At 41.3% G+C, this 18239-nt stretch overlaps 1 protein-coding gene across 1 annotated transcript in view; it reads left to right on the forward strand.

Moving 5' to 3' along the window:
- brinp1 (bone morphogenetic protein/retinoic acid inducible neural-specific 1) overlaps positions 1-18239 on the forward strand; it is a 92334-nt gene that overhangs the window by 26286 nt on the left and 47809 nt on the right. The window contains exon 2 of the mRNA XM_036528983.1: positions 4205-4472. Within this exon, the coding sequence (XP_036384876.1) occupies positions 4255-4472 (218 nt within the window). The 5' untranslated portion in view covers positions 4205-4254. The remainder of the gene's footprint in view (positions 1-4204; positions 4473-18239) is intronic.

Raw genomic sequence — 18239 nt, forward strand, 5'->3', positions numbered from 1 at the left:
AGGATTGTTTCTTTTCTTTTTTTTTAGTTTCCTAACAGCACTGCTAAGGGAAATACTACAGAGCTGCATTCAGGCAGCTTTTTAATGACATTTATCAGTAGCCATTCTACAATGAATACAATATTCCTGTTTGCATGTACCTGTTCATTAATATTGCAGAGCTTTGGTCCTTTTTCAACAGTGCATACATATGCATGTGCGGCACACAGACACACACACACACACACACAGACACACACATGCATACACACGTGCATGCATAGACACGCACACATTAAATTTCATTCCCACAAAGGCTTTATACATGCAAGATAGTGCTTTCATGAATTCTCTCTCCCCCCCCCCCCTCCACCTATCCATTCAATTAGGAGCTGCATTCTTATGTTCTGACAGCCGGCCTGAAATTACTCTGAGCTAATTCTTTTAAAGGGGACTTCATTAAGTGATTTTGTCATGGATTTGTCATCTTCCACAGCATTCTAGGTTAGCAGCACAGCTACATGCCATGCCAGTTGGCTCCCCTGTCTGATTTCTGCAAGCTCGGCAGGAAAGCTCCACGGGTTTTAAAAATAGTCAGGCAAACGCATGCAACAGTCGTGCATCCCTCGGCAGCGTACACATGCTGCGGTGTAACCAATGCGTGCCCAGGTAGATAGAGATGCTGTCAAGATGGAAGGCGAGACTCTAGTGCCGGAATGTTATTGTATCACTGACTTCAAATTTAACTTCATTCAAAATTAATCTGGCTGTACAAATTCCAGCGGAGACCAGAATTGATCAAGTTGTACCTGCAATCCAAAAAAGATTTTGTTCTATCTGTAATTAAGCTTTGCTTTCATAAATGACAATACTTCAGGCTTATGCATTTAGCTTCCAGTTAGAGAGGTAAGATTCACTGCTGTGCTGGGAAAGAAGACCCTCAGGGCCACTTAATGGAAGCAGATTACATTTGCAATCGCCGATTGATCCAAGCCAATCGAAGTTCTCTGCTCTCCACAGCAAAACGCTTTGATTGGTTGAGATCAATGAGGCATTGATAGTACACGACAGAGTCACAGATTGGTGGATTTGGTAGGATGTCCGATCCTCTGACTGGTTAGCTCGTTCGATCAGACAGTGCCACAAACACTCTCTAATCTTTATTCACCCTCTGCAATAGCGGGTTGCTTTTAGTTTCTTTTAATTAGCAAAGAGCCACTATGTTTCACTTCATAATTTCAGTTTAGGAAATTAGCAAAATAGCCTCTACCTGTATAGTATTTACTAACATATGCTTGAATACTTGACTGTTGATGCATTAAAAAACCACATAATACTCTTAAAGAAAGTCTGAAAATAGTCCAACCTTTTCTTGTGCTTGTTACCTCAGTTAATTTGAGCTTAATATAATCACCAGACAGATACACTTGCTTTCAATGGGGTTTTAGTTAGCTCAATGTTATTATACTCTTGTCCAATCAGAGGCAACTGCAGAGAGAATTTCAATTTGCTGCAATCAAATGAGACTGAGAATGTGCCATTTCTGTATATATTTACCAACACTACAATCTATGCAGTTGTAAGATATGCAATTGCATACCTAAATCATATAAAATATTGAACAACTGTAATGTATGTTCATCAATATGTGCAGCTAAATATATGAGTACAGCAATACTGTGCACTGTAAAATATAAAATAATTTATTTTTTGCAGCACATAGGGTTTATTTTGACATACAATGTATCAAAATTCTATCAATATTTTCCTCCTAATGTGTTCTATTTGCTATTTAGCTGTATATATTTACTTTAATTGCTTTTTATGAGGGTTTCCCTGCATAATGCAAGATTAGGCCCATTTATTTTCCCTGTCTCTGGCAAAACTTGCCATTGTGTGATGAAGCATGAAAAAGACTGTATTTCTGCAGACAGTAGCACTAATTTAATGGTGCAGCACTGGGCCCACTAAGCCAGAGGCCAAAGTTCTTAAATGCAATTACAAATGAAAATGACTCCCTTATCAGTAAGTATAGATAGAACTCCTCTGGCAATAATATACTAATGTACTGTAAGACACAGTATAAATGTATCATGCGTTAATGTGCTCTGTAAAATGATCATTATATTTGGTTGCGTTTGGTATTGGGCAGCTGGGTCCCTTGATAATGGTCTTATTTTTTTAAAGAGCTTTGGAGAGGATCGTGTTCTAGTGCTGTTTGTGACGGTCTAGTAGAAGAGTGTGAATGGTGGGAATGCATTGTTTGGCTATGCCATATACACGGTTGATCTTGCAAGAGTTTTGGACAACTGTGATCTAAATGTGCATACAGATACATAAACAGTATGTATATAATACTAGCAGTCCATGATTGTGAAGTAATATGGAATGCGGGGCGAGTTCCGGAAGGGAATCTCACCTAAAATTCTGTCTCTCAGCTAACAGCGATGACGATTGGTTGAAATCATTCAGGGAGGCAGCTGAGTAATTGAGAAAGGTTTAACCTTCAATTCTAAATCAGAACAGAACCATTAGACAAACTGAGCATAAAGTAATATTCAGAGCACCTTATCTGCAGAAACTGGAGACTTAGCAGAGGAACACTAGGCCACCTTGTCAAGAAGGAAGTATTTTGAAAGTGGAAAGCATCTGAAATCGGTGACACTTCACCATCACCATAGGTCACTGTGGTCTGAAGGTTCAGCATTTGGTTCAGGATTTCACTTCATATTGCAACCATGTTTCATTTGCGGATTATGAGTATCTGATGCGTACATAAAAAAATTACAAATGAACTTTATATCAGACCGAATTCTCCTTTAAAGAAACCTACTTGCGGACACAGAAGATTAGAATGCTCAGCTACAGCAATCGGGAATCTCAGTTGCTCAGATCTTTACAAGCTAATCACAGCGAATATTCTCATTCCTCATTCTACTGTTCCAGAGCCAACGTTGCAGTATCACAGATGTGCATTTATGTACTGGTTAGGTGCGCTACGATCAATGTTTTTTGCTATTCTTTAATCCAGTTTCTTTTCTCTCCAATTCGCTCTGCTGATTAATGAGCATGTGTACTGATGGAAAAGCTGCATACTGATAGGCCTGTATCCTCATCTGCTGACTAGCTTGCAAGCTGTGCAATTTTAGTGGTCCATAAAACAGGAAATAATGTGCTGGCTACTGTAGCTAGTTATTTCTTACTGTGCTTACATGGCTTTGTGGATACAGTGACAACAATGCTTACTGCAGAGAGCATAACAAGTCTTAAAGTTGCCTACCATGAACTATTAAAGGGATAAGTCATACCAGAATTAAGCTGTTTTAATAATTAGGACTTTGCATTACATTATATTGGGCAAGGTACATGGTTTATCAAAAGCTAATATTAAAACTGTTTTGAAAACACTGGTGGAAATAAGACCTTTTAGCTTAGCTGTGAACTGTGAAATTAAATTTATCTTGATTTCCACCCTCACCTTTTAAATAAGCATTTCCACAGTTTTTTTCTGCATTTGAATTAATGTGATATGTTGAGCTGTCCATGTATAATGATGTAATTCACTGTGACAGCTATTTTTTGATCCTAATCTTGAGCTACTAGTGTATGTGTCATAATTCTCGGGAAGCCTTAATGTGCAATACGTGTATGGCATCCATCCGTTCCAGCCATGTGAATAGCCTTACAGTTATAACACTTAGTTATAATACACTGTGCATAGCGGTTAGATTTTATTCTGCTATTAATCTAAAGTGAACCTCTCCTGCTGTTGTTTACAGGTTGTGTTCCTTTCCCAAGAAACGAACAGTGACCTCTTGCGCGGACAGCTCGTTGTGCATTTTATCATAAACCAGGCTCTTAACCTTGTCTGAACTTATCACAGCGCCAATTAGTTTTGAAAAGGAGAAGGCTGCAGTGCCCAAGTCCTCCTTCATTTTCATCTGCAAAAGGGCAACACTCCTCGTTAGTGTGGAGAGCTGCAGTCTGGGCCCAGTAACTCTGGCAGGTTACGGGGACTGAGGAACAGCAACAACACACACACACAAAAAAATGCATGCGCGGTATCATGTAAAACCTGCCTCACAGCTACGGCGTCTCGTTAGTCTCTGTCAAAACAATCAGCTAATTTTACACTGAGTTTCCTGTTTTTTTTTGTAGCTTGCTCTTGCTCTGGGGGTGTTCCAGCATGCTGAGTTGTGTGTTGTCTCTCTGTCTCCCCCTGCAGGTCTCCACAGAATGGAGCAAGAATGAACAGAGAGCGGCTGAAAGAAAAGCATGAACTGGAGGGTCATTGAGGTCACCTGCTTCCTGTTTATATGGGACCATATAACAGTTCAGTCTTCCCGCCAGGATCCGTCCGTTGCCGAGCACCATGTCTCCAAGCAATTTGATTGGCTCATCTCTGACCGCGGACCTTTCCACCACTCGCGGAGTTACCTCTCCTTTGTGGAAAGATACCGCCAAGGATTTACGACCAGATATAAGATCTATAGGTAAACATCTTTCCAGCATGCATTTGTTTTTGAAGCAGTGTGTTGTAATCATAGCAAACAGCGGGTAAACCACCCCTAAACGGGCATATTCCTGGTTCTGCTCATTGACAATTCTAACTAAACGCACTGAAACTTTGTGTTGAATCTTTGCTGTACCATTGGTTTGATAAGACTGGTATTGAAGGGGTCATTTCCCTTCTGTGTGGTGATGTATTTAACATACGGTTCCATGTTGACCTATTATTCTCTATACATCAGTTCTTTGCTTTTTTTGTTCTTTGTTTTTGACACAAAAGGAGATCAGAAAGAAAACAAGCAAGAGTTAAATGCATTGACTTTGATAGGCTGTTGGGTGAGGAGGCAGGGTCTTTAAAAAAAGACTGTTGAGTTGAAAAGAGCCATTACAGGAATCATTAAGCAGCTGACTGATCCAGTGTGTCCAGGGTCCATCCCCACCCTATTTAGGACTGAACCTTAGCCTTACCTCATACTCATGTGTAACCGACAGATAAGACATTCCAACCTGTCCTCTTTCCCAGTCCTCTTCATATTCATCAGACACTCAGAGTCTATTACAGTATTTTACATAATTTAATTGCTCTGAAGATGTCCATATTCAGGGTGGAATTACTTAGCGGTACATCTGAAAACCTCACATGGCCAACATTAGCCATTATCTTTACAAAAAAAACTGTTAACATTCAACATTAGAAGTATCTTTAGATACCAAATACACTGCGCATTTTTACAAAACACAATAATGATTTCCACTGTTAGACTGACACATTATTTGTCTTGACCATATTGTGAAATTGCATATGTTTAAAAATACTCTGTATAAATATCTAACCATATGTGTGCAGTGTGCACATACATGCAAACAGATAAATCAAGAAAGATAATTAATTTTTGCTTTTACAAAGTATGTTTACATACAACAAAATGTAACATGAATTTCATTCCTGCCCTGTTCTCTCTGTCAAACAATGTAGCACAACTACTCAGGAAACCAGTGAATCAGGTCTCTGATTCCTGCAACAGAAACCCTCGGAGTATTCATCTACTGGTGGCTAGCGGCTGGCCTCCAGCCGAGTGTAGGAGGTTCATGGGTTTAAAGATAGATCGCGAAATAAATGTAACAGACACGTTTATGTAAACAATCTAAAGACATTGCGGTGTGAATCGTGATTGGTCCGTCAGATAGCACTTTCAACAGGATCCACAACTGCTGTGTAAGTGTGATAGATGTCTCTGCCAGACAAACCCTGTTATAACTGTTAAAACTCTTCAATGGCTAAATGGGTCTGACGGGTGGCAGTCTTTTTTTACATTATTCACTCAACTTTCTGCTAATGCAGCTGAAATATTGGAGGCTTGTTTTGCACAATTTGTGGCTGCAACTGAATATTTTATTAATTTTATTAATCGCCTACAGTGAAACATTGCATTTGGCAGTCAGGATACTGTTGGTTCTTTGATGTGAAATCTAGACTGTCTCTTGGTTTGGAGGTTGAGGTTTCAAAAGATACATGACTAGCCACAAATTCAAGACTGGGATACCCCAGAATTTAATTTATACTAGCTAATATAGTCTTAAATATGATCAAATATGATAGCCTTTAATAACATGATCAAATCCTCCCCTCTCATAAAAAAAAAAAAAAAAAAAAAATCATTACCATTGTAAAGCAATTTGCCGTCATTCTTCCCATTGGAAAATGATTGAGATGAGAGCAGTACAAATGAGAAGATACAGGCAGGAAATTAAAAATACAATATGTAACACATCCTCAAACAGCGCTGATAACTGAACGCATTTAAACATAGCAATAAAAACAGTGTTTAAAACAAATATGTTTAGTTGCCAACTCCTGTTATCTCACTTGACGTGAGTCTTGTGTAAGGCAAAAGCATCCATCCATTCATCCTTTGTCCATCTATCATTTACCTGCTGGGTGACTTTTTCCTTAACGTTAACCAGTGTCACTTTTGCTCATTTTTTCTTCATTTCAGCATCGGTCAAATGTGTGAAAGTAAAGGGTCAAAGAAGATTAGATTGTTCAAAATCGATGATTCAGGCTGAGTGCATAGCGGCCTCCTGTGTCTCCACCTCCTCACTGATCGCGTCTCTGTCCTTCTGTTTTAAGTCAGTTTATGTCAGTTTGTGAAGTCATGTGACTTTATGTTTCTCTCTCCTTTTTTCACCCCTGCTCATTTCTTGTAGAAATCACAACCTAACTTCCCTTGCCGGATCAAGCGAATCGCAGTAACGTGGCAACGAGGAACCCGGTAAACGGCCCAGTGGCTGGCACCCTGCCTCTTTTGATGAATGGTCTTTTGTGCGTTTGAGAGCGCGAACGAAATCCTCAAATCTCGCACGTATCTGATGGGGAAGGCAAGCGGGCTATTGTGATCTCTGGATGTTGAGATCCGCGCTCATGCAAACGAAAATGCAAAGTAGTGTTCCCTTTTTGTCCCGGTCCTCCGTGGCTTTGTGATGAGCTGCTGCAAAGAGCATGCTTTTGTGATGATGAATATATCCTGTAAATCACGCCGTGACAGAAGTCTGCTGTCAAGGCCTAAAACAGAAAGCGTTGCTGTGTGCATTACGTATGTATGTATAGCGTCTGTGCCAGTTGTGATCTCACTGGAACAGCAGGGAGGCAGTCTATAGCTGGAAATAGTCAAAGCGCGAGAGTGTGGCATTAATTTCATTCATTTTCCGTAAGATCATAATGTATATCGCTCAAAATCCCCGCATCTGGTCAAACAGACTGAAGATCACCGAGCAGGGTTCTTTCACTGGATGGGGAAGGAAATGGATATCTGTGACACCAGTAACCGCTGGCACTTTTACAACCGCCTGTCAAAACTCCGTTGTGAGCCATCAGCGCTAATTGACAGCTAAACTGGTTCATTTCAACGGACAGATACAGCTGCTTGAACGATCCTGTCTAAAGAGGAGGGATTGTGATGTGTTTGCTTGAGACTTTAAACCAGCAGACGTGTACTAGACTTTGTCGCTGCCGGATGCTCAGTTCACCAGAAGACCGCCTCTGGTGTGTTTTTTTGCACACAGCTTTGCTTCTCACAAAACACAAAGCAATTTCAAAGTGAGACAAGGGTAGTTCTATGACAGAAACAAGGGAACATAAAACTCAGGGAGAATGCGTGTTTGGATTTGGCAAGTGTTTATGTGTCAAGCGTGTAAGAGCTGCCCTCTTAGTGTCTGCTTGGAACATAAAGCTAAATACTTTCTGTAGGGATTCATGTTCGGATGCAATATGTGGTGTATAGCTATATGTACTCTTTTATTATCCAAAAAGATCTGATTACATATATATATGTTACTGGTACATGTTATGCAAACTACAGTATGATCATTTTGTCAGAAAACAAGAATGTGATTATATGGTAAACTATCTTCGGATGGTGCATCAGTACCAGCGATCAACTGCAGCTCATATATTGTCCAGTGGTTGCTAATAGCAAATGTTAGATCTTTCCAATAGTTCTGTGATAAGAGCCCTGTTTTGTGATTGTAACACTTTTGTATGGCCTTTTAGGCTAAGATTTAGGTATATACCCATACAGTGAGAGACGTGGTCTAAAATTAGATGGTTGTGATGGGGCCAAAAAGTATTTCTGCTCATCTAGGCAATATCAGGAATGATTTTGTAGAGCACAGACCAGCATGGAATACTTGCGAGTTAAGTGAAGTTTATGACATCAGTGATATTATGATGATGATGGTTTGTTCAGGAGCAGCTCTGGATTTAATCAACTATTGACATTTTCTCAAGACCTGCAAATTCAGACATGAGCGTCATGAAATGCATTGTAGCATGCACACACACACACACACACACACACAAACACAGGCGTATACACACACCAAGCAACCGACAGGAGCAGTCAGCACAAAATTCAACATATTATCCCTTTAATTGTCCACTTTTTACTCTGTTAATCTTCCACACAATTGGCTGTCAGGATACTACAAATGGCCAACTGGAAGCTCTCCTTCCTCTTACAGCTGAAAGGTTCTCATTCTTCTCATTCCCCTTTTGTAAAGCTCTTTGCCACAAAACCTTGGCAAGATGGCTATTTTTGCTCATTGATACCTGTTATTAATTACACCAATGGAAAAGGAAGCACCTTCTCCCTCTGTCTCTCTCTCTTTTCTGCTGTACTTCACTCTACTGTCTCTGTATCTCTCTCTCTCTCTTCCCCGCTACCTCTGTTGCTATCCACTGGTTCCCAGTCTCAGTGGATATTTTGTGTTTAACTTTCAATATCATGGAGACGGCAGACAGCTACGTGGCCTGTGCAGGCCGGTGTTTGAGACGGACAGCTTTTGAATAACATCTGCCATCACATCCACTTGCACTGTGCTATAGCCCCTTGTGTCTGGGGCCTGGCGTGGGCGCTTATGTTGTTTGCAAAAGAATGGCTTGCATCATGCATCTTCTGCAAACACATCATTCAGACTGAAATTCAAAGGCTGCAAAGGCCTGTTCCCATAGCTTCTCAGGCCGAGGCAAACATTAAATTCAGCCATCAACACGACGATCACCTTGCTCGTGACAGGGCAATTAAAGCTTGTCTCAGTGTGGAGTAAAATTCATAGCATTTCTTATTAAAAATTAAAGGGAAAAGCTGCAATCACATCTGTCAGGCATCTGCGAAAGCGCCTGACAGACTACCCCCTAAATAAACTGTCAAGGGGCCCCACAAAGAGCCCGCAATGGATGACAACTTTCCACTCTTTCAGCTTCTCATGGGATCTGTAGGCCTGTTCCCTTCCTTTGGAAGTGGCTGTCTGTCAGCTTCATCCTCTTGTTCAAGCGTTTTGCTCCGGCACCTGTCAGTGATGAAGTCCTCCTGAATCTATTGCCATAAACTTTCTAAATATGTTTAACCTAACAAATTAAGCCTTGCCCGGGTTACTGTCCCATGGGACCACACTCAGTCTACTCACAATGCACCTCATACTTAGCATAAATTCAGAATTTAAGAAACTTCTTTTTTTAATTTAGTTCCTCACACATCACGAATTTGCAAGTCAAGTATATGGCAGTTTAGAGATAATATATAGACACAGCCACTCCCAAAATAAAACATACCTCAATGACTGTAAACAACAAATTAAGATATTGGATGATGACAATACTTTGTGAGAAAATACAGTTTTTTTGAATAATTGCATAATAATAAGTGATTGATGTTCAACTATTTAAAGAATTAAAAACATGGAAACCTGAAACTGAAGTCTAGAATTTGAATACCCGTTACTGATAGTGAGCAATTTAAAGAGTTAAAACCAAACACAACAGCAAAAACAGGGTACAGATGTTTAATGCTAATTTAATCCAACACCTCTCCAGCTCTTGCACATAGCAGTGGTTGAGAATAAAACATGAACTTACTATTCATACAGAAGTTTAATGTTAAATGTTGAATGCTGCTCTGTGCCTGTACGCAGTTAAAAGAACTTGAGGCACGCTATATCAATGCCGTTTTCCCCCTTGTGATAAAGACCTCACAGTGAAATCTCCCGTCTGCACTTTCCCCCCTTTCAGCTTTTCCAACAACAACGAGAAAAAAAAGCAAAGGCCTGACGACAGCGACGGGTAAACAGTGCCGAAAATTTCCCAGAGGGCCGCACTGTCTGTGTAATTTAGAGACTGGCAGGTTGAATCAGATTAACGGGGGGAAACAAAACATCCCTTAGCCCTAATCAACCGGAGAGATTACCGGTAGTGTAATGCTCTCTGCATCCAACCCGATTGAGGTCTTTAATAAGTACAACCCCATTGTCCAGCCAAACCTGAGCACAATCTCATTAAAATAAAGAAAAGCTAAACCAAGTAATGTGTTGTTTACGGGGGTAGCCGTTTGTCTGCCTTGTCGATTCTAAGGCTAACTTGGTAACCCGGGTTATGCGAGGTCTCTGTTCCTCTTTAAGTGAAACATCTGTGAAAGTGCATGTGCAATGTGAGGGTTTAACAGAAATAACACGATTGAACAAATTATATGAAACAAATTATATCTAACAGATACTTCCATAATCAGTCGGGTGCTTGAGAGCTCGATTGCGGATGAATGTGGGCAGAAATTCGTGCGACATGAGAGGGCGAATGGCCTGTTTTGTAATCACTCTTGCGCACGATTGATGCTCTGTTTCAGGGTCGGCCATGTTTATGATGATGCTTGGATTTTTTTGTAGTCATTGTTCTCGAGCCCTATCTCCCACTCCTGTACGGTGGGGGGGGGGAGAGAAAAAAATCCAATATAAATGCAAATCCATTCATTAATGCGTTTTTAAAGACTGAATAAGCATTTTACTGTAATCAAACAGAGAAGGAGGACATTATTTGGAATGAAAATATTTATGAAATCGTTTTTGGCGTGATCCTCGACGATCAGGGATTGTGTGAGAGGCTGCAGGGACCTCAGCGTTGAGGGCTCCACGCAGTCCTTTTGTATGGAGATTTATTGCAATCTGAAACTCTGCTGGCTCAGACTTGATAGGGTATTACAAAGATGTAAAGAACAATTCTGGTGTGGCTGCCTCCCTTTACTCCGTTTGTGCAATGAGAGCCTTTGAGCGCGTATCCTTTGACGACAGTGTTCATAATTCTGTTGTGCCGAGCGATCTTCCACACTGTGGACACCGTATTCTCGTGCGCTTACCACGCAAGCTTAATTGTTTTTGAAAACCTCAAACAGCAGAGCAAACCACAGTACTCAAGCTGCTCTTTACTGCTCGCTGTGTAAGTAAATCCTAATTTTGCTGACGCAGAGGCAACCGCACGCAGATTTGACACCAACGTGGAAAATGCTGTTGAGGCAAGAAGACAAGATGTTGTTACACAGATTTCAACAGCAAGAGGACTGCCTCCCTGCCAGACATCCTGGTAGCCATCCTATAGATTTTGGTTCTTCACATCTTGTTCTTTGGTTTGGCACAGCACAATAAATACCTACCTTTTGGGAGCATAAACTATATGTGGATTCCATTTAATCTACTCTTGACTTCATAGGCACCGTGCACCGGTGGCACCAAGATGTGGGTGCATGTCCTGCCTCATATTACAGATTTGGCAAATTACAATCAGAGGTTTATATTTATTATGCTATATGATGCAGTTAGAGTTTTATGTATCACAGAGTAGCAAATATTTTTGAACTGTACTTATCAATGTACTTCAAAATGGACTCTCTCTCTGAGTTCACTAACTTTCAATTACATGAAGTCCCTGGCTTAAGTATCACTTGACATAAGTACACTGAACCCCCTTAAACTGTTAAAATATAGATTACTATAGATTAAATATTAAAATGTGTGTGCAATACCTAGAGTACATGGAAGCACTGTTTGCTGAATTTATGAGACTGGTATGAAAAATGGTGCATTATGAAGTTACCATGCAGCAGCAGAAGTCTGTTAGGGGATACTTATTTAGACGTTTGGCTCAAAAATTTGAGTTACATGAAATCCGAAGAACATAGACACTTCCAGAACGTAACCCATAAATAACTGTGGGACCATCTGTATACAGCATTGCTTGTCTATGCAGCTTTTAGCTGTTATGTAACCTGCACTGAGTTCTTTAGCAGTAGTCTTGTGGCATGGGTCCTTCCCAGAGCCTTGGCAGTGTTTCGGGGTGAGCCTCATTCACCGTTTGCTGTTGCAGTTCTCATACAGCTTCTTTTACCTCTGTGTCATGCTTCACATCACTTACTGTACAGCTAGCTGATACTTTCCACGTAAATATAGTATCAGAAAAATAGATATAAATTAAGAAAAATGTGGGGTTTTCATTTTTTCAGCGATTGGAGACAAAACCTCGAATAATAGTGCAAACCTGTTTCAGAGGGCCGCGACATTTGTTTCCCCGCCTCTCTTGGATTAGATGGGCTCTGTTGTGCATCAGGGATAAAGCCTGAACAGAACCGCATGAATGGACCGGCTCTGTAAGGCTGGCTGTCCCCTGCCTTTAACCTCTGCGAGACTGCTTGGTACCGCTTTGCTGTGACTGCCCCATACACACCTGTGTCTCTTTAGTTAGCGGTCTATCAGAACTTAGCCAGTTTTAGCACAGCTGTTGTGCAGGCCACGTGTTGTCCATGCTGGCTGGTGTGGTGACCTGTTTTCTTAAGCATTGGCTTGGAGGGAATCACAGCAACACGCATAGACTCGTAATGTGAATCCCAGTAACATTTGTTTGCAACATATGCAAATTACGGACCTAAATAATTTTGCATTGCTTCATCAGCTTAATCAGCCCGGCTCTAATTAATTTATGAAAATGACCTGATTGTGAATTAGCATGCGGCTGCTGTGTGGCTTCTGATTAGCATGGAGTTAATCCTCTTTGCTCAAGTCCATGTTCAGTGGATGCTGTCAAGTTTGAATTTGGGCCTCATCTCCATGTTTTCTTGGACCCACTTTCAATTCCCTTTCCTTGCGGGTTGTATGGCACTTTTTATACGCTAAGATTTCTGGCTACGCTACATTATGTCGACCTGATATCAGTTCAGTAATTCTGTAATTACTCTAGGAAGTACTTTGCGGTAGTACATTTACATTTACATTTATTCATTTAGCAGACATACATAGCACACAGCATGCCTCCCCCACCTCTTTCTTTTCCTAGCTCCAACCTCAGCTCTACCCCTCCCTTTGAGTCAAAATATTAACCTTATCCAAACCCTAAATCTAACCACCATTGGACAACATCTGTAACAGCACTCACTTGCAATTAACTAGCACATACAGCGCTAGGTAGACTGTAGTAATAAAGCTAAAAGCCAGCTTCATGTATGTATACAGTTTGACTACCTTTACTATAGAGAATTCTCTGTATGAAACAGTATACCCAAATTCTAAGCTGAACCTCTTTATATACGCATTTATATCTGACATATTTGAATTTGGCTTGATATGTTAAATATTCATTTGATGTATTAGCGTTCTCTAAGAGGGCGAGCTTTGAGCTATGAGACTGGTAAGGAGGCAATCTTTTGTTAGACTGCATCAGAGCTGAATGGGATTTTGTGGGACGTTCTTTGTTTCAACAGCGGGGCCTCGTTTGGATGAGCTCTGCGGATTTGTGACAAGGAGAGCGACAGGCGAAGGGGGAATGTTTTATTTAGGGGGCGGCCCCAGTGTGCTCTCGGCAGGAGTTGGAGGGATTGGGGGGGGGGGGGGGGGGGTGCGGCGGCTGAGGAAGGAGCTGGCAGGCAGGCGAAAGAACGGGATTGAGTCCGGGGGAGTGGGGTGGCAGGAAAGGTCAGGCTCAAGGTGAGCAAGAATATATTAGGAAAACGATGTCCCTCGAGTCCCTTTCCCACCACAGCCGCCATGGTTTCAAGCAGTGAGAGGCACATGCGTCAGGCCTGCAATCGTGGCAGTTCCCCCCCGCCCCCCCCAGGTGCACGGCCTGCTCGCTCAGGAGGGGGCTGACCTTTCACCTGGCTGTGCTGTGTCCCAGGGCGCTCCGGCTAGGTGTTTGTGCTTGACGTATCCAGTTAAAAATGGGTTACCTTTCGGGCAGCTGGGAGGAAAGGCAGGCAAATCACGGAGTAGAGCCGGAGAGGAAATTATGTCACACCCTTCTCAATCCTCCGATAATCACCCCCCCCACCTCCCCATCCTCCCTCCCCCCACTTAGGGATTAGTTAATTACTGCAGGGAAGAGCTGGTAATTAGTTGAGAATTAGAGCTGGAAAGAGTGTCAGGGTTAAGCACTGACTGATTTTACTGTGTGGGAAGGCGCTCTCGTCCCTCAAGACTTCCTGACGTTACCCTGGAGCAGAGAACACTTTGTGATACAGAGGTTGAATAGGTTAGCCAACGCCGGCAGACCATGGCTCACTTTGCCGCCACGTTTTGATTTAAGATTTAATCACTCTCTTATTCTAAGAGACTAAAATGCCTTTTAGATTCAGCAAGAATTTAGTCAGGCAATCCTCATTAGTTGTAGTAAAAAAAAAAAAAAACAATGACTAGTTTTAATCCAGTAAATTGGCACTGTTTAAGTCACATTTTAGTCATGGAAATTTCATTCAGTCAAAATGTGTCAAGCAATTCAGTCAAATTATATTTTAAAGCCCGCTCACAAAGGGAATGAAGGTCAGGGTTTCTCAGACTTACACCAGTTCTAATTTTAAGGTATTTTAATTCATTAACTTCATTAAGTTCTTAATTAAATTGAGGAAATCATATTATTTCACCATCATGTACAATGCTATAACTATACCACATTTAAACTGGGAAATGAGGTCAAACTCAAAGGAGAAAGGCTAAAATGCCAGAAAAAAAAAGCCTTAAGTGTAGGAGGAGACCAACGCAGTCAGGAGTTCAATTCACCCCATCCGAGCTCTTCGAGAGTGTTTATGTAAATTCAGACCAGCATTGTTGTATTTGCATCTTAATGAAACCTGCACACGCCTGGGTAATTAGACCCCTTTCACACACTTTCTCATGCGTCAAAGGAAGTGCGTGTGTGGACGTTTGCATGTGAAATTGTGCGGCACGCGAGCCTGTTCGAGTGGGCTGGAGAGCACAGGATCCCGCGGAAGAAGGGACAGTTGTTTTCTTCACGGGAAGCCCTCCGGATGTCCGCGAGAGGAAACTCGTATACAGCTCACTCATCCATCAAAGGGAGAGATGTTGGGAACGGGCAGACGCTCCCACCATGGTTGCAACCGAGGATCATATGTTGGCCCTGTGTGACGCTTTGCATGACCAAACCATGGGGGTCTTTCTGCCCCCAAACAGCTGGTCCAGAATCAGTTTATCCAGCCCTTTCTTTAACTGTGAACGGCACCTGCCAAATGAACCAAAACACATCCACGATCAGTGCTTACGGTTATAAACTATATGCACTGACATCAGCTAGTAAACAAACTGGCCATAAGTTACTACCTTGATCAGATCCAATTTAGAATCTTATTTCAATGGAATCTAAACATCTAAGATCCAAGTTTCTAGACAAAAATACAGAATGTTCTTGAAATGCAGTTGAGCCTAGTACCTGAGACCACAGTCAAGTGGGGATAAAAAATCCATCTCTGTATCACATAGAAACATATTATTATTATTATTATTATTATTATTATTACTATTATTATTATCATTATATTGGTAGTGGCAGTAGTATAGGTAGCACAGTGGCAGGTTAGGTGATCACATAATGTTTTGTTTATACTGAACCGACCCCTTAGTCTGATTTCATTTTTGATTGGTTCAAACCGGTCAGTCACCTAGAGCTGGTTGTAGCATCACTCATTTTGGGGCGAGGGGGGAGTGAAGCCTCGGTCTTCCATCAGAGCAGAAATAATATCACCATCTGAGTCGGGGAAATGACACGATGACACAGCACTGCTCTCTGTTGGTACCCTTCTGCAGTCCCGGCCGCCAGGCCTGGTGCCGCCCTCCCGGGCAGATGGGCTCTGTGGGCACAGTGCCCTTTGCGTTTCATCTCACTGAGATTTTACAGTTAAACAGATGAGATGTGCGGTGTCAAAGCGTCACTGCCGCTGTTAACCCTGTGATGCCCACTCAGAAACACAATACACGTTTCAGTGGCGGTTAGGCTGAATCCTAGAATTAAATTTAACATGTATATAATAGGGAAATACAGGACTCGGAGTTCGGTTTTTGCTGCTATTATCATCATTATTGATATATTTATTTTGTTATGAATGTGTACCAAATAAATGAACAAATATATAAATCTATCAAGGGTAAACTTCTTTGGGTCTGTTTCAATTCATGTACAGTGTTTATTTTTTCAATTCACCATTTGACAAACCTAAAACATTTTTGTTGGATAAACAATAGGATGATCTTTAGTTTAGTGATGCTGAATACAGGCGTAGAGTGTAGGTGAGGACCTCTCTGCCAGGGGCACAAAGCAGGGGGCAGGGCACAAAGGGACCCAGGTGGATTGATTTGAAACGAAGAGTAAGTTCTTGTCACACACAAATAATGACCTTCCTTGATAAGCTGCTTTCACTCAACAATATACAGACAGACCTCGGTTTCATAGAGACTAAGGTCTTTCTTTGCTGGTTTGCTTTGAGAGTCTTACACTGAGCAGTGACCTTGTGTTCAAGCTCATATGAAAAGTTTGAACGATTCAGGGTCTCCACAAGTTTATTTGCTCAAGTTATTCAATCGCTAATTAAATTTCAGCAAGAAACTTCTTGTTTGAATTATCATGGATTTGAGGGTAGAAAATGCACCTTGAAAAACATGTGGATATTATGCCCAATGCATAATTACATTTGCAAGATCTATTTTCAGATTCGTTCTGTGGAATGTCATAGACATGGTCAAATAATATATGGCCTCATATTAATTTTGAATTTATGGTTCTGCGGACATAATGGCCATATATGCCATGGGAATAAATATTTAAACCACATTAAAAGTTCCTGAATTATTTGTGACCTTCTCTCACATTGTTCTGAAGCTGACCGTGAGCCCTGACCACAAGCTATATTTTCGAAATAAGCACTAGCCAAATCTTGCCACTGATCTTAACCTTACACCTTAATTAAAAAGAACAACATTGACAGTCATAATTCTAATTATAGCAAATATAGTAAATATAGTATTCTTAACCACACTAAGAGAATACTCAATCCAGATCCATTGGTTTAAATCTAAATGTTTCAAGTCAAAGCAAGAAAACATGTAATAATTGCTTTAATTTTTAAATTCTATTGTAAGGACAAAGTACCACAGGTGTTAGACTCAGTGCTTCCCTTAGTTTATTTGCCTCTGTGTCATGGGAAAGAAATTTATGTTAAAATATAAAAAATCGCACCACTACTTTCAGGAGTATCAAAGTATACTGCATATATCTGAGGACCTGTAAGTAATGGGCTCTTTCCTCTGTGACTTTTTATGCTACTATTTTAGAGTATATTGTCAAATGACATATACTTCAGAAAAATATCCTCCGGTATATTCAAAAATTGCACAAATGAAAGCTTGACATTTTGACATATATTAGAATATATATTCCTCACATTTTGGGTTTTTAATTTCATATTTTACCATATACCTGGCAGTTCCTGAAAATGAGATGCATTGATTTCTGAGCGGGCAAAAAGCTTTGGGATTATGAATCATTCTGCAGTGCATTTAAAGGCCTCGGCGGTCCGGAATCACCCGGGAATTCAATTGTATCTCTGCCTGCTTGATTTATGACTTTGCTTTAGCTGCGTGATGATTGCGAGACCCCAGATTGCGGGGCGTTTTGCTCATGCGCCGGAGCTGGGGAGCGAGGCTGAAGGGAGAGCAAGGATGTGGGGGGGATGTAAGCATAAAGGAGTGCAGTGGGTCAGCGGCAGCCGTGGCCAGCTTTAAAGGCACTGCAGGACCTCTGCAGTTACAGGTCTGCACTTCCCTGCTGGGGAAACGCAGTCTATTCTGTGTGTGTGTGTGTGTGTGTGTGTCTGTATACACGTGTGTGTGTGTGTGTGTGTGTGTGTCTGTATACACGTGTGTGTATGTGTGTGTGTGTGTGTGTGTGTTTGTGGTTGTGCATATGAATCTGTGTGTGTGTGTCTGTATACACGTGTGTGTGTGTGTGTGTGTGTGTGCGTATGTGTGTGTTTGTGTATATGAATCTGCGTGTGTGTGTCTGTATACACATATGTGTGTGTGTATGTGTGTGTCTGTATACACGTGTGTGTGTGTGTGTGTTTGTGTTTATGTATCTATGTATGTGTGTGTGAATACCA

The sequence above is a fragment of the Megalops cyprinoides genome, chromosome 5 (assembly GCF_013368585.1).
Source record: "Megalops cyprinoides isolate fMegCyp1 chromosome 5, fMegCyp1.pri, whole genome shotgun sequence".
In the NCBI taxonomy this organism is placed as follows: domain Eukaryota; kingdom Metazoa; phylum Chordata; class Actinopteri; order Elopiformes; family Megalopidae; genus Megalops; species Megalops cyprinoides.